Below are 17,405 nucleotides of genomic sequence, written 5' to 3'. Positions count from 1 at the left end.
TGGATGCTTGCAATAAAAGATAGGAAAAAGTCCACCAATGGCTAAGAGAAGAAGACCACGGCCTGCCCACCCACCACCACCAGGAGCCAGGAGAAGAGCCCCCAGCAACTGGCTGTGCAGACACAGAAAGAACGTGAGAAGATGCTGAAAGGCACAGACACGGGAGAAGATGAAAATAACAGACGGACTGACACGGAGTGGGGTGCGCGCCGCTGGTGGAGCGGAGACTCCCCGGACCCCAGCGCTGATTTCCTTATTGCTGCTTGCTCAATAAATTCTTTATTGATTCCATTTATTGGAGTTGATCAATTTATTACAGATAAATGTATAACAATGCAGGCCTAGAATGGGGTGGGGACCGGGAATGGGGACAGGGAATGGGAATGTGGTCAGGGACTGGGAATTCTGCGCTTGTCATGGGGACAGGGACCTTGACAGGGACCAAGACCTGGAATATAAGACAGCGATAGGGAACGGAATTGGGAATGGGACTAGGAAAAGGAACAGGGACAGTGAATGTGTTCAGGGACCGGGAATGCCAATGGGAATAATGCAGTGGGACTGCGAATGGGACCAGGTGTGGAAATGGAACCAAAAAGAAGACAGGGACCAGGAATTTGGCTGATAGAATGGGGACAGGGAGCTGGAATACAAGACTGAGAGCGTGAAGGGAACAAGGAATAAGGGAGAGGGTCTGGAACTACAGGATCTGACCAAGACTGAGAATGGGATGGAGAATGGCGACAGGGACTGGGAATAGGGACAGAGACAGGGACTGGGTGTCAGGATTGTTTATGGCTTTAGATCTTCCCAGAGCAGAGCAGCTGCTGGCTGCTGTAAAGTTGTTTCTTGTGAAGGCACGTCAGGCTCCAAAGGCAAGGAGCCCAAGGCTCTCCAGTCCCTGTTCAATCTCTCTGCCATAAAGTCCCGATGGAAGCAGGAGCAGCTCTCTGCTGCAAGAGGTAGAAGCTGTGGCTGGTGCAGAGTCTCCAGAGGCAGATGCTCCCTGGCCTTTCTTCTTCTGTTCTTTTCTTCTTCATCTTCCTCTTCTTCATTTTCTCTCACGTGCTGGTAGTGGTGATGATGATGGTGGTGGAGGAGGATAGAGCAAAGAGAGAGGAGTGAGAGAGAGCTCTGTCTCCAATACACGGATTTTTATTGACAAATTTCCCAATGATCAAAAAACAGGAACCTGAAGCATTTCTCCTAAACCTATTAGAATTCTGGTTTTCTAATACAAAAGCTTAAGTCTAACTTGTGCACATTGCCTATCTATTCTATCTGAAGAATATAAAATATATTTTTAATCTATTTTTATTCTGTCTAGAACTCTTTTTAAGCTCCCACTGCAGCTTGTTTTTTACATAAGATTCTATGGCTTTTACTTCTTAGGGCATTTAAAACATATTTCTATGTATTTCACACTATGATTTATACTTCTACTTCCTATCTATGCAACTTAATATTTCTATTTCTTAAACTAAACCTTAGAGATCTATTTCATGTTGGTGTGGCATAGTATACTTCATTTCTGAAAATGTTTTTAATTTTATTCTTGCATTCTGTTCTCTCTCGGAGGGACTCAAAGAGGCTTCTGTATTACACATTCCAACACCTGGAAATGAGGACAGACACGGAATGGAACTGGGAATGGGGACAGGGACATGGGAACAGAAGCGAAAAGAGGAACCAGGAATATGGAAATAATAACTGGGGAGATGATATTGGATGGGGATTAAAAACATGGGACAGGGAATGGAAATGGGAATATGGTAACAGGATTCGCAATGGGGATATGGGAAGGGGACTGGAAATACAGAAATTGAATTATGGGAATGGGAGTAGCACTGGGAATACAAAAAGGGAAACAGAACAGAATACAAAAAGGGAAACAAAAAACAGAAACAGAATATGGGACTGGGAATATGTGAATGGAAACCGGGCAAAGAATATGAGACATGGACAGGGAATGAAACCAGGAGTGGGATTTGCACTGGGATGGGAGCAGGACAAGAGTGACAGTGGGGTGAGGTGGGAACGGGCCAGGGGCAAGGGGACTGAAAGCAAGGAGAGGGGGATCCTGGACAGGGGACAGCAGGAGCTGGGAGAGGGGGACATGGGGACAGTGTCAGGGCAGGGGGTTGTTCATCAGCTGCCTCAGAACCTCAGCCAGGGTCTTCCAGCACAACCACAGCCGCTGGGGCTGGGGTTCCTAAAGCCCTGAGCAACCCCCAAGTCCCTCCTTGAAACCCTCAAGTCTCTGGAACCCAGCATCCCCCACATCCCCTGGAATATGCTCCCATGCGCCCAGCCATGTCGTTACTCAACATCTTCATCTTTACCTGGATGTTGGTATTTGGGAAGGACAAAGAGAAATGCAAAAAAATCCAGGCCACAGGGAGCCAAGAGGATGTGGAGCCCCCAGCCAGGTGTCTTCCCAACATGGATCAGCAGCACCAGGGCTCAGGGGGGCTCTGCCCACCGGGGGTCCTTGGGGATCATCCAGCGTGGATCCTGCCATGGGGATGGAGCTGCAGCAGCGCACGAAGCTCTTCCCACACTCGGGGCACTCGCAGGGCTTCCCTCAGTGGAGGTGTCTGGTCCCTCAGTTGGTGTCTGGTCAAGTGAGAGCTGTGCCTGAAGCTCTTCCCACACACAGGACACTCGTAGGGTCTCTCCCCAGTGTGGATGAGCCGGTGGGTGAGAAGGGCAGAGCTGTGCTTGAATCCCTTCCTGCATTCGGAGCAGCAGAAGGGTCTCTCATCCCAGTGAGCGCGATAGTGCTCAATGAGATGAGAGGTGGTCTGAAACCTCTTCCTGCATTTATCACACTCATAGGGTCTCTCCCCTGTGTGGATTCTCTGGTGCTCCATCAGGTTTGAGCTCTGCCTGAATCTCTTCTCACACTCCCCACACTCGTAGGGCCGTTCCCCCGTGTGGACTGGAGAGAGAAGCAGGGATTCAAGTCAGGCTGAGGGTTCAAGATCAGCACTCAAGAAGAGTGCCAAGACCTGTGGATTTGCATGTAGTTTGGGAATGGGGCACTAACCTTGGAATGGTACAGTCCTCAGGAGGAAGGGACAATTCCCACCCAATTCTCCCCTCATCTTCAAAGCTTTTATATCCCAATGACATCCCCTTGTTGTCTCTGGGGTTTTATGGACTATCAGGAGCCAGGTCATAGAATCATGGGATGGTTTGAGTTGAACGGGACTTTAAAAACCATCTCATTCCAACCCTCTGCCACGGGCAGGGACAGTTCCCACTAGCCCAGGTTGCTCCAGCCTGGCATTGAGCATTTTCAGGGATAGGGCAGCCACAGCTTCTCTGGGCACCCTGTACTAGGTGAAAAAACACTCCCACAGGGAAGAATTTTTTCCTAATCAGGTATCACACTGAGAGATCCCTACTGTTTCTGTCCCAGTGCTTTCAGAGCATTGTCCATAACCATCAACTGCCATGGATGCAGATGAACTTCAGCTGCTGGAGGTGATTCACCTTTGCAACAGAATTCATTGGGTCTGTGTGTCTTGATGTGAGACTGGTTTTGCAGCTAGGAGTTGGAATACCACCTGATGTCCCATGCAGGAGAAGGAGGGAATTAAAAAATAGGAAAGTGGTTTCACAGATCACATCAGGGATTGTGAACTGCAGAATCTGAAAGCCAGGAAAGCTTTGAAAATTTTAAAGGAAAGAATCATAGAATCATTTAAGTTTGAAAAGCCCTCTAAGATCGAGTCCCATGATTCCCCCAGTACTGCCAAGGCCACCATTAACCCATGTCCCCAAGTAGCACATCTAGAAGAAACTGAAAGGATGCATTGAGAAAAGTTAACCAACATCATCTCTTGGTCATTGCAGAGGGCAGTGTCTGCTTCCAGCAGAGCTGTTTGCAGGCTCCAGTGATGTCACTGGGAATGCCTGGCTTGCTGAGGGATGGGACACTGGAAAGGGAACAGGTCTTTGTTGTACTAGAATATACAGATCAAGTGACACTTTGGGGTGTCCCTCAGCAGCTCCTAAGCCCCCCTCCCCTGCTCAGTACAAGGCAGACCTGTTCCATCACAGCAGTGCCTGCAGGTGAGAGCTCCCAGGTGCACAGGGAGCTCCCAGCACAGCAAAACTGCTCCAGTTCTGCTCCCCCAGGATGGATGCAGTGAGAGGATCAGTGGGAAGAGATGTGGGCTGTAACGTCCCAGTTATGCCCTCTGCTAGAGAAGATCCAGTGTGAGGCTGATGGAGTGCTTCACGGAAGTGGGGTTGGGACTTGGTGATCTTTAACATCTCTTCCCACCCAAACCATTCCGATTCTTCCTGCTTTCCTGTCCAGGTAGTGTGGACAAAAACTTGGAAGATATCCTGGCTCAAGACCAGGAGCATGAAAAGAGTAGCTCCATCATTCAACCTGCTCTCTTGAGGCAGCTGAGATCTCTTCAGACACAAGCATCCATCTCTTGCTGGGATGTTGCTTCTGCAGCCTGGCTCAGGGAAGCACTTGCACAACTTGCCAGCCCATCCCTTGGCCCAGCTCACAGAACTTGGACTGCTGTGGATCCTGTCTGACCAGGGGCAGGCTCACAGCTGTGCCCCAGTTGTGTGGAGAACTTGGGATGATAAAAAGAGCTGAAAACTGGGACATCCCTGAGGGTTTGTTTCCACAGTCATCCCCAGCCATAAATACAAGGGCTGTGATTTCTAATTCCCATCTTCCAGATTTCTTTCTGGCAGATGTCTGGATCCTTTTCTTTCAGTTTTGCAGTGCCTGGTCACAAATTCCTGTGCACGGCCTGGGATGAGTTTGTAGATCCAAGGTCTGCACTGAGCAGGATTCTGTCAACCAGAAACTGCACCAGGCAATTTCTTCTCTGAAGATGTGTCCATTGATGCCACTTCTGTATCTCTTTCCATGAGCAATTAACAGAAAGATAAATCAGTGTTTTGTCTGCAGTGCCCACAGTCAGAGTGAGATTCTCAGTGTGGAAATGTCACCATTGTGACAGTCCTTCAACCTCTGGAGGACAGTGCACTCCTGCCATCTCATGGACACCTCATGAACAGGGAGGAATTCCTCAAAAGGAAGAGGGGATTATGATGATTTTTTCTTCAAATCTCCTTCAAGAGTTGAGAATTTAGCTAAGTATTAAACAGATTAATTTTTTTTTCTTTTGGCCTTTTTTTCAGGCTTTTGATTATGCAGTTTTCATAATGAACTCAGTGTGGCCCCATAGGATCTGGCAAGGAGCCTCTATCTGAATGTGAGACTTGCTGCATCCAGATTTGATTCCTTTTCCTTCGCAAAGCTTTACCTCCTGCTGATGGAAGCTTTAAACAAAAAAATACCATGACATACAAAACACTGCCAAAAAACATCAACATGTTTTCTGGCTGCCATCTATTGTGCAATGCAAACGTCTTGAGATTTAATATTTCAAAAACTGTGGTGCACCTGTTTGCAAGAGAAACTACCTTGTCACATGATTTTGCCAAATCACTTTAATTTTTTTTTTATTTATTAGCTTTAGAGTGTGAGTTTCCTCCCGTTCCTTCCTCTTTTTCCTCTTCACCCCAAATTTCTCAATGCAAAAATCCTTGTTCCAAGAGTTTCTATCTGTAAATATGTGATGTATTTCTGCATTTCCCACTCTCTGGCTTTGATTGATCCTTGTCTTCTACCAACAGTGAAACCTGCAATGACTGGGTGCATTTGTCTGGAAGATCCCGGTGCCTGCTGCACCCAATTTATACCAGATAAACTCCAGTTTGGCCCAAATGGGAGCTTGCCAGTGTTTGCAAGGTCACATTGGTTCAACCAGCTCTTCACTATCCCTCACTGGACTGAAGAGGGCTCTGCTGTCTGGCCAAACCTCTCTGTCTGCCACAAAAGAAAGTTTCTTCTTCAGCTTGAGTTTATTTCAGTTGTTTTTCAAGGCAGATTTTAGCTCCACAGCTGCTTGGCTGGGATGGGAATCTGAGACAGAGCTGGATGTCACAGGTGGGCTGGGGTGAGCCAGGAGAGCTTGGAGTGAGGAAATCTCCTGAAAACAAGTGGCATCACTTCATTTTGCTGCCACCTGGTAGATCAAAGTATTGCTCAGTGATAACGCCTCCAGGTGTCACAGAAATAAAGTGCTTTGCTCAGGTTACACTTGCTTGTTGCTGGTGTCGCTGTCACAAACAGAGTGTGCTGACTTCAGGAACTGTTCCTGAAGGAGCTTCTTCTAGTTTTCAGAAGAGTGGCAGCATGGTCTCACTTCCACCTCCCTTTGCCCAATTGTTTCTCTGCTCTTCAGGGAGCAGAAGGGCTGGGTGTAAATTGGCTTAAGTTCGAACCAGAACCATTTCACCACAGTAGGGCTGGTTGAGTTCAACATGAATTTTCACAGTCTGGATTCTGGAAGAGCACATGTTATAGAAAGAGCGAGAAAGATGGTTTCCTTCCTCTTTGTGGTCTTTTTCTTGATCATTTGCCTGAAGTTTGCTGCCTTCTTCCTAATTTCTGGCCTTTACCACCCCATTTACTCTGGCTAGTTAGTCATTATTTAGCAAAATTCCTTCTGCCTCTCTTTCCTACTTCCCCCTGCAAGTCACTGCATGAGTTCTCATATCCTCTGCTTCAGCTCCCCTGGCCTCAACTCGAGCTCTCCTGGCCTTTGCTCTTTGCTTCATTGCTTCTGTTGTGCAGATACTCCACAGCCTGGAGAGCAGGAGCAGCACTTGAGTAGCAGTCCAGAAAGGACACCCATGTGCAGGAATACTGAACATTTTCCTTCAGAAAGAATCTGCTGTGGCAAGGACTCCTCTAGTTTTCTCCTCCATGGAGCAGTTTGGATGCAGAGTGTGGGCAGACGTAACCTTGGCATTGTCCTCCTCATCAATCCTTGGGTTCCCCTTGCACAGCCCCATTCCCTGTGTTCTGTCAGGGCCCCAGGGAAGGGGGGATATTCCCAGAGGAGAGGTGTCTACTGTGTCCCCATTCCCACTGTGCCTTATGTCCCTGTGTTCAGGTGGGCACAGTGAGGATGATGCCTCCTGCCAGCCCCGTGTTCCGTGTGTCTGCCAGGACTGTCCCAGGGCAGCCGGGCAGTGACTGCTGTCCTGAGCCCTGCTGTCCGTGCTGCCCTGCTGGCAGAGCCCTGTCCCTGGGCAGAGCCGTTCCCTCCCCGGGCACAGCCCCATGGCTGCTCCCTGCTGCGGCCTGGCCTGGCCCCAGAGCAGGGTCCCCGTGCGGGTGGCCCCGGGGTGGCCGCGTGTCCCCAGCCGGCCGTGCCTGGGCAGCTGCCTCAGCCGTGAGGGCTCAGAGCTGCGGGAGCCCACGGCTCTGTGCCGCCCGCGCTGCAGAGCTCCTGCTCCAGCTGCCAGGGCCCGGGCGCCCTGTGCCCTGTGGCCTCGTGCCCCGACAGCCGTGCCAGGCCCCGCGTGCTGCCCTCACGGTGGCACTGCTGGCCCAGGGCTGTGCCAGCCTTCTCCAGGGACACCTTCCCGCAGCCTGGCAGCCCCTGCACGGGCCCAGCACAGCCCTGCACAGGGGCTGTGTGCAAGGGCCTGCAGGGACAGCACCAGGGCCGGTGGCTCCCCAGTGCCACAGGGAGACCTTGGGCTGGAGGCGGGCAGGACATTCTGCCCTCTGGGGCTGCTGAGCCCTGGCCCACGCTGCCCACAGCAGCTGTGGCTGCCCCGTCCCTGGCTGTGCTCCAGCCCAGCCTGGGAGGCGCTTGCAGCATCCTGGCCCAGTGCAAGGTGTCCCTGTCCTCGGCAGCAGGGCTGGGACGAGGCAATTTCTGAGGAGCCTTCCAAGCCAAGCCATTCTGTGATTCTGTCATCACAGGGGCTGGGGACAGCTGGGCTTAATTTCTGATTAGAACCCGTTCAGCAGTGTCACTTTGGTGGAGTTCAAGCAGGCAACTCCTGATTGACAGCGTGTGACTTTTACCAACACAATCCATCTGGCTGAGATCAATAACGTCTGGCAGAATCCTGATTCTGATCAATTGTATTTTATTGAAACAAGATCAAAGCAGTTTCCATCTCTCCACTCAGAAATGCACTAACTATAGAGCACTACTATGGGTCTCAACAGATAGTGACCCTAGATGTGGCATTACTTGTTTATGAAAAGAATATGATCATACATAATACATTATATACATACGATATATTATATATGTTATGCATTTATAGTAATCTATAATGACTATAGTATATCTATGTCAATGTCATATATGTTATAAATATGTCTACTTTATGGAAATCTTTCTGGACATAAATGGACTACTAGCATTAGTACATTTCACAACAGATAATTACACTTAATATGCACTCTATTTTAGTATTTAAACATAACAAAATATTAAACTTTCCAGAATTATTTTTTATCAGGATATAAAAATGGATATTTGATATTTTCAATACTACTTATATTAGTATATTTTTTGTCTTCTTCTATATATACTACATATATGATAATTTATACTCTACTGCTGAGGTGGCAGGAGAGGCTGTGGGCCTCCACCAGAGCCTTTGTTTGCATTATTTTCTTCTCAAAGCACCAAAATTGTACGATGAGGTATCTCTGGTGTCAGCTGTGAGCAGCACAAGCACAGCTCTGTGCATTGGCAGCTTCATTCACTGCTCACCACGAAGGATTCTTTTGAACTTCTTTTGCAGATCCCGGTACTCCTTTATGGCCTGGGAGTAGGCAGCCGGATCCTCTGCCAGGTGATGGAACAGATTGTATGGCGGAGCTTGTTGAACATCCGGGGGTAAACGGATGACCTGAGGCAGCATCTGGTTCCCCACAATGAAGTGGTCGAGGAGCTTTCCTCGCACAGACAAGTGCAGGCCATTGATGATATCCACCAGCCGCAGCAGGAAATCTCTCCTACGCCACTGGGACATGGGCACCACAGTGAGCAGGTGCATGACAATGGTCTTCATGGAGTAGGTGGAAAAGCTGAAGCCCAGCACAAGACGGGTGAAGAACTGCAGGCATTTGAGGTGCAAACTGTCATGGGGAGCCTGCTCGGCAATGTGCTTGAAGAATTTCATCTCTGCCACAGCATAGGTCTCAGGCCAGGCTGTGCTTTGGGTGTAGGACTCTCTAGGCTGGCTGCTCACAAAGATGTCGGAGTCTCCTCTCTGTACCCCAAACAGCATCTTAATCCTGAAGCTCTCTGTGCCATTGCTCACCTGGAATTGGCAGGAGCGACTGGAGGGCAGCAGCTTTAAATGCCAATTGTGTGACTGAGGCAAAGCTGGCCAGATGGCTCTCACCAGCTGGTAGAACCAGCGGGCAGTTTTCTGCACATCCAGGTAGGAGTCGGTGCACAGGGTGTCCAGGAGGCTGGCATCCTGATTGCTCCTCAGCTCCTCCTCGGGGTGGTGCAGGAAGCAGAGCATGTTCTCAGCCTGCTGGTCCATGCTGCAGGTGCACTCCAGCTGCACGCGGACACGGAAGTTCCTCACGTGCCTCTGCTCTGCAGAGTCCAGCTCCAGGTGGAAGCTGTGGCCTCGGGGAGGAGTCATGGGTATGAACACCTGGTACACAACGTCCTGCTCACGGGGACTCCAACCTTCGAAGGCACTGCCCACCCCGATGGCTCGTTGCAGGACTGGGTAGAAGCTGTTTGCCAAGACATGTCCAAAATAAACTGTATAATTGTCCATGAGGTTTTTTGTCCAATCGCAGCCTCTCTGTAAGTTCTGTACTGGCAACTGTATGCGTTCCAGTAGAATTCTTCCAATGTTATCATCAAAATCATTATCTTCTCCATGGACTGCAAGTGCATCATCATTGTCTTCTCCGTTTGTCGCCTCATTGACAACTTCATTTTCCATGTTATCTTCTCCATTTGCAGCAAGGTTGCCATCTTCCTGTACATTACCATTATCATTGTTATCTTCCTCCCGATTCGCATCATCTTCATTTTCAACATTGCCTTCTCCATTTACATCTCCATTTCTGATTTCCCCTTCATTTGCATCATTGTTTTCTCCTTCATACTCTTCTCTCCTCAGGCTCCTTATGCACCCCATTAACCATAGCACCAAGATAAGGACCACGAGCACACCAAGAGCTAATGGCTGCAAGAGCTCCATGAGCTGCACCTTCTGCAGGCTGAGCTGCTCCACCTCCTGCTCCAACCGAATCCTCTCCCATTCCAGCATCTTTGCTCGCACTTCCATGCGAAAACGTGTTTCTTCATCCCAACCATCACCCACGAGCTGTGGGTAATGAATGAGGCTTTTCAAGAGCACGAAAAACACTGGTATGTAATTCATGGTCTGCAGGAGGATGGAGAGAAGGCCTTGAGTGGGGCTGTGAGGGAGGCAGCTGGCAGTGGGGGCAGCAGGGACGGGAATCCTCAGGGCTCTGAGGGCAGGTAGGACAGGACCCCAGAGAGCTGGCAGGGAGCAACACCTGTCCCTCTGCCCCAGCAGCAGCAGCAGCAGCAGCAGCAGCAGCAGCAGCAGCAGCAGCAGCAGCAACAGCAGCAGGGTGCCCTGCCCAAGGCTCTCCCTTCAGGGGCTGTCCCTGCATGCAGGGGGAGAACCCAGCCCCAGGTGCAGCGTTTCTGCCCCGGCCCTTGTCCCCAGCCCAGCCTCCCCAGCACGTGTGCACTCACCGCTTGCCCAAGCAACACTGGGCCAGCGTGACCTGCTGGGCCTTTTCATAGCTGCCCCCATTGTGACATGTCCCCTGTGATGTCACAGGTGTCACAGCACATCACAAGCCAGCCAGCCCCACCCTTTGTCCCCACCCTGGCTCAGCCTCTCAGGGTGCCCATGGTATACTGGTTAAGGCTGCTTTTGAGTGAAGCTTCTTCAAAGATCTGCCATTGCTCTTTCTTTTGAATTGCTTTTCATCTGCCCTCCATTGGCAATCTCTTAGATATCCATGTTGGAAGGCCTCCTTGAGGATCACTCAGTCTAAGCTTTGAGTCCTCACTGCTTGACCTACAGTTCAAAGTGAATGGCCTTGAAAAGTCCCTGAAGCTGACACAGTGCAATGCCAAACTTAACACTGCCTAAGGCACCGATCAGCCAGGTCCCCAGATACCACACCCACATGGCTTTGAAACCTTCCTGAGGATGGGAACTCCACCATTTTCCTTGACAGCCTGTTCCCAAGCATAATATCCTTTTTGTTGAAGGAAGATTTCCTAGAGATCCAATCAAAACCTCCCATGGCTCAACTTGAAGTCTTGTTCCTCTGGTCATATTGTTTGTTTACTGGGCTAATAGAATTACCCTCACATTGCTGCAGCCTCCCTTCATGGACCATCTGCATGGTGCCAGGCGGTTGGGCTGAGAATCCATCTCCTCTCAGAGGAGAGAAAGGTGATACTTTTGCACCATGTGCTTCCCATGATCCAGTGGGACAAAATGGGTTGTTGGTGAGCAGAAAAGTTTCAGGTTGCCTGGAAGCATTTCCATGTGAGGAGAAACTTTGTGCCAAATACATCAACTGAGGGAATCCACCCCCTTCCAAGCAGAAGAAAAACTGAGAATTTTTCTTATAGAAAATTGAAATGATTTGGATGAAATATAGTGCTGGAGTGTCCTGGCATGTCCGTGTGGATTTGGTGAATCTGCAAGGCCAGACTGTGAAGAGGGAATCCCGGCAGACAAGAAATGTCCTCTTGCTCCGGGACCTTCCCTGGCACTGGCAGCACAAGTGAGAGCCCTTCCTTGGCCTTTGCCTTCAGCGAGGCCCCAGTCTGGGCAAAGTCTGAGTTCCCTGTGAAATCAGCTCAGATTTACACTGCCCCCCTGAAGGAGGGATGCCAGAGGCCAGACAAGCTCACCAAGGTGCTGAGCAATGCAGCTTAGGCTGCAGCTTTCTGCCCTTGTGTCTCTAGAGCCTTGGAGGGGAAGGCTGCGTGGCTTGCAGTGACCTGCACCAGCCCTCCTGCTAACAGCACTGGGCACCCCAAGGCTGTTTGGTCTCAGCACAGGCAAGAGCAGGAAGAAACCCTCACCTGGCTTTGCAGGCCCTGGGACAAGCAAAGACAAGGAGTGTGCAGAGAAGAGACCATCATCACTGCACAGCAGCTACTCTCAGCCATCAATCACAGAAAATTCAAACATTACTGTTTGGGTTTGGTTTCTGTGTTGCCTTTGGTGTGCAGCCTTTCCCTCCCCAGCAAAACCTGTGACATATTCAATGCTGTTGACCTGGATGTGAGTGGTCTCCTCTCTGTGCTGCCTAGATGGAACTCAAAATTGTACCTTTGGCCATCTCTTTTGCCTGTTTCCATTTGTCATTGCAAGGGCTTGATAGGTAACAGGGTTTCTCTTTAACACCCTGTGCTGAAGAGCTGGAAGAGCTGCCAACTCCCCTCCCTGCACCAGGTCAAGCCTAAAACGGTTCTGTAGTAGGGCAGGGTGGCAAATTGCCAGTGGCTCAGCTGCCAGCACCAGTGCAAGCTGACATGGAAGGCTCATCCCTATGGCTTGAGCCAGCTCACAGCTGCCAGCACCTGGGCTGGGTCCCACCCCACATCGATCCCCCCATCAGGTCACAGGGCACAGACCTGACACTGACAATTCCACCTCATAATCATGTCCCCAAGTGCCACAGCCACTCATTCCTAAGTGGCTGCAGCAATGACATTTGCACCAATGCAATGGGCAGCCTGTGCCAGTGCCTGCAGACCCTTCCAGGGGAGAAATTATTCCCTAACACCCAATCTATGCCTGCCATGGCAGAACTTGAGGCCATTCCCTGTTGTCCTCTCCCTTGTTTCCTGGGAGCAGAGCCTGACATGCAGCAGCCCAAGCGTCCCGTGTGGGAGTTGCAGAGAGTGGGAAGGTTCCTGTGTGCTGCTGCCAGCGAGTGCAGCCACGTGTCCCCTGTGGCTGTGTGTGTCCCTGCTGTCCGTGCTGCCCTGCTGGCAGAGCCCTGTCCCTGGGCAGAGCCGTTCCCTCCCCGGGCACAGCCCCATGGCTGCTCCCTGCTGCGGCCTGGCCTGGCCCCAGAGCAGGGTCCCCGTGCGGGTGGCCCCGGGGTTGCCGCGTGTCCCCAGCCGGCCGTGCCTGGGCAGCTGCCTCAGCCGTGAGGGCTCAGAGCTGCGGGAGCCCACGGCTCTGTGCCGCTCGCGCTGCAGAGCTCCTGCTCCAGCTGCCAGGGCCCGGGCGCCCTGTGCCCTGTGGCCTCGCGCCCCGACGGCCGTGCCGGGCCCCGCGTGCTGCCCTCACGGTGGCACTGCTGGCCCAGGGCTGTGCCAGCCTTCTCCAGGGACACCTTCCCGCAGCCTGGCAGCCCCTGCACGGGCCCTGCACAGCCCTGCACAGGGGCTGTGTGCAAGGGCCTGCAGGGACAGCGCCAGGGCCGGCGGCTCCCCAGTGCCACAGGGCCGGCTGAGATGGACTTTTGGGAAGGACGTCTTTGCTTTGAGGGCTGTGAGGCCATGGCACAAGTTGATCAGAGAAGCTCTGGTTGTCCTGTCCATGGAAATGCTGCAATCCAGGCTGGCTGGGCCTTGGAGCAACCTGGCCTGGCCATAGGATTCCCAGACCATGGCACAGGACTGGAACTGGATGGCCTTGGATGTCACTGGACACTCACAGACACAGCGTTTATTCAAGTCCAGCCTTTATTGGAACTTTGCACAGAGTACAGCTCCCAAAGTGAGCACACTCTCCCAAGACAGGAGCGCAGTCAGTGTCTTTTTGAAAAAAACAATCATGTGTTTTAAACATTTTCAGTAACAAGTAATAATGAGAATCATTCTTATATTTAAATTCTTTTCTCTATTGTAATGTTATATCTATTAAATGACGTAAATAAGATGTTTACAACTGAAGATTACATAAAGTTCCTTTGTTATGATCAAAAATATAACATATTGGGGATTATTATTATAATTCAGAGGAATTATTACTGAGAATCATAATTTATATATAATAGAACATATAACTGCTCTAATGAAATTAGTCTTTGTGTTATAATTGATATTATATTTTACAGTAGTATTACTATACATTAAAGTGATTTTTAGATAAAATAACTTAAATATTTAAAATATTTCTAAGCTAATAAAGAAGTCAAATTAATCCAGCTCTCCTGCACAATACTCCTTCAAACGGCTCCATCTTCAAGGAGAGCAAGGCCTCTGCATGGGAAAGTACTGATAGATACAGTTAATGCAGATAGAGTTAAGAGATGCAGTGAAGAGGGGCAGGAGCCCTGAGCCTCTGCCTCGGCACAGCTCTGTGCTGGCTGCTCACAGAGATGTGTGGCTCGCCTCGGCAGCCCAAAGAGCATCTCCAAAGAGCTCTCTGACTCATGGCTGCCCTTCTGTGCCTCATCCACAGCCCTAAAGGCAGGAGCAACAGTTCAGCAGCAGCCCAAAATGGCCCCTGCTGCAAGGCAGCCACAAGAAGGGGTCTCCAGCCAGGGTCACTTGTCTCTCGGGGAGCCTGGTCCAGCTCCTCTGTGCTCAGCTGCAGATCCTCGTCCAAATCATTCATCACGGGCTGTGGCAACTGGAAGAGGAGCAGTGCGACCAGGGCAAGGACAGATTTGTGCACCATGGTCTGCAGGTGGAGAGAGACAAGGGTTTCAGTGGGGCCACCAAGGCAGCTTGTGGTGGCTGAAGTGAGGCCCAGAGGCACAGGCATGTGAAGGCAGGGAGCAGAGGGTTCCAGACAGCTGGCAGGCAGCAGGGCCTGTCCCAATGGGCCAGCAGCAGCCCCCTGCCCTGCCCGAGGTGTTGGCACCAGGGGCTGGCCCTGGATGCAGGGGGACAATGCAGCCCTGGGTGCTGCACTTGCGCCCTGGCCCTGGCCCAGCTGACCAGGCTGGGCCAGGCTGCGGGGGCCTTTTATAGCTGTCCCCATTGGGACTTGCTCCCCTGATGTCACACGGGCCAAAGGCATCACAGCCAGGCTAGTTCTGCCCTTTGTCCCCAGCCCAGCTCAGCGACTGAGAGTGGACTCAGCAATGAAAGCCCCGGCACGCACCAAGTGCAGCCCCTCTGGGAGGGCATGTGCCCCCAGGGGTTCCCTTCACAAAGCAGGCAGAGACCTACCTGACATTTTGTCAAAGAGAAACAAACATCATCAATGCTGCTGATTATAATCAATAATATTAGCTATGAAAACACCAGAGGTGCTGTTTGGACGGTGCTGGTTTTTCTTTGACTGTAGTGGGTGGGCATGGTTCAGTTTTTTATTGCTTGACTATTCCCGGATCCAGCCCCTCTAACACCTTTGTGAAACCTCCCCATTATTGAACACCATAGATAAAGATCAGGAACTGTAGCCAGATTACCTGTAGGCTCCTTTAGATCAAGAAGTGGCAGTCAGGTGCTTCCAGCAGAGAATTTGATTTGCTTTGCATAACAGTAGCACCCCTGTGTTAGCTGGGACTGGCACTCGTGTTGTGCCTGAACACTCGAGTGAAGGGTAGGAATGTGGTGTTCAAGTGCACTCAGGTGCTCCTTGGGACACCCATGTGCAGGAATACAGAACACCTTTCCCTCAGTAGGGATCTGCTGTGGAAAGGATCCCTGTGGTTTTCTCCTCCATGGAGCAGTTTGGATGCACAGTGTGGTATGATGTAACCTCAGCATCAGCCGTGAAGGATGCAGAGCTGCAGGAGCCCGTGTGTCCCTGCTCTGGGGACACCAGTGCAGTGTCTGTTTCTGCTGTCCCACTGCAAGAGGACATTGATTCCAAAGAGATATTTCTTTTGGGGGTGGTAAGCAGCTGCAGGCAGCAATCTCCCTGTGGGCAACTCCCACTGCCAACAGAGTCTGCTGCACGTTCAACAAGTTCAGGTTTGCTGTGCCAAGGGCCTGGGCAGTGTCTGGGATGAGCAGAATCTTCATTGTGACACCAGTGAACACACTGAGGTCACAACAGCAGTGCCTGTTCCCTGCCAGCCACACCTGCCAATTCCCAGCATCACCTTTGAGTACAAAGGGATTGCAGAGCAAAAAGCATCTGTGTAGCCACCATGGTCTTCAGTGGTGGCTGCCCCATGGAGAATATTGAGAGGAGGCCACTGCTGCTCTTGTCAGAGGGCTGCTGTGCAGGGATGTCCCTTGCCTTGCTGAGTCTCATATTTTTGCCTGTGGTCTGAGGTCAGGTGGATGCCATCTTCTCCCAACAGGCCCAGATGCTCCAAGGCAGATGCAGAGATGGGGAATAAAAAACCTTGAGTATCCCCTGAGTAGCCAGGCATTCTGCTGTTCAGTCCTGACCCATGTCAGGGGTTGGAACAAGATGGTTTTTTCCTCCCAACCCAAACCATTCTAGGATTTTATGATTTCCCCATGACTGACTTTGGTCCCCTGAAAAGACCTCTTATCTCCTCTCTTCCCCCCACCTGTGGAGAGCACATTCTGGTGCTGCTGGTAGTGTTGGGACAGGTTGGTAGAATCTCTTCCTGCCATCCCATGGATGTAAGCCTGACTTCTCTCTGAAGTCTTTGTCCCTGAACCAGTGCCTTCAAATGACAGCTATCTCCCCTCCTTCCTTTTCCATTCAGCACTTGAGTAGACACAACATTTCTCATGGTTTTCCATAGAACAGCACAGGTCCCAGTTCCCATATTGTGGAGCCCTCTGCCATAAATCAGCCTGATAGGTTTATTCTCTACATAATGGGAAATTATGACAAATGCAGCTGTACAATCTAGTTAGTAACTCACCATAATGACTGCTCTGGGGTCATTTATGGGTTTTGTCATATGTGAGCTTCCAAAACTTTAGAGATTACATTTTTCACACTTTTTTGTTGGAATCTCAGTTTATTAGACTTCACTACAGCATTAATCACTTGCAGTACAACCCTGGACTTCACAAATGTATCACATCAGCATGAAAAAGGCAGAGAAAACAAGAACTGTTGTGAATTAATGAGCCGGGTAACACGTCTCACAACCAGTGATGAAACAACCTGTGTTCTTCTTCAAGCTGCAACAGAAAGCCCCAAACTCTGGCTTTTTATAATATTTTTTTTTCTCCACAAAACATGAGCAGCAGCAAAGAACTGAAACAACACAGCCAGGCTTGAAATCTGAAAGATCTGCAAGGCTGAGTCTATTCTAGTTAATGGTGAAATGATGTGTGAATCTGTCCTAGATGTTCAAATAAAGAAGATTGATTCACAGTTACAATATGGCTTATAAGCAAAACACTGGGATTATATAGGAGAAATGCATGTGTCATGAAACAACCAATAAATCAGAGAGACAGTTCCAAGCTCTACTGTGAAGGTCTGGGAAATGTTCAGAGTTGCCATCTATAGAGTTTGGTGCAGGATAAACTGGAACAAAAGGCCATCATTATCCAAATTGCTTTGGTTTGGGCTGGTTGTTGGTTTGGGGTTTTTTTTGTTTGGTTTTTTTTGTTTTTTGTCAGATAATGTTTTATAATACTCAAAAAAATATGTTGAAA

General features: G+C 50.2%; 1 protein-coding gene across 1 annotated transcript; it reads right to left on the bottom strand.

Annotated features, from left to right (window-relative positions):
- Positions 1 to 8,622: 8,622 nt before the first annotated feature.
- LOC306816198 (inositol 1,4,5-trisphosphate receptor-interacting protein-like 1) lies at positions 8,623 to 10,182 on the bottom strand (the record flags this gene model as incomplete). The annotated part of the gene is made up of 1 exon (XM_079332675.1): positions 8,623 to 10,182. One exon carries the CDS (start codon positions 10,180 to 10,182, stop codon positions 8,623 to 8,625), a length of 1,560 nt encoding a protein of 519 aa, XP_079188801.1.
- Positions 10,183 to 17,405: the final 7,223 nt, after the last annotated feature.

This window comes from Erithacus rubecula (genome assembly GCF_903797595.1).
Source record: "Erithacus rubecula genome assembly, contig: scaffold_434_arrow_ctg1, whole genome shotgun sequence".
In the NCBI taxonomy this organism is placed as follows: domain Eukaryota; kingdom Metazoa; phylum Chordata; class Aves; order Passeriformes; family Muscicapidae; genus Erithacus; species Erithacus rubecula.
This window is presented reverse-complemented; position numbering and strand designations above follow the sequence as displayed.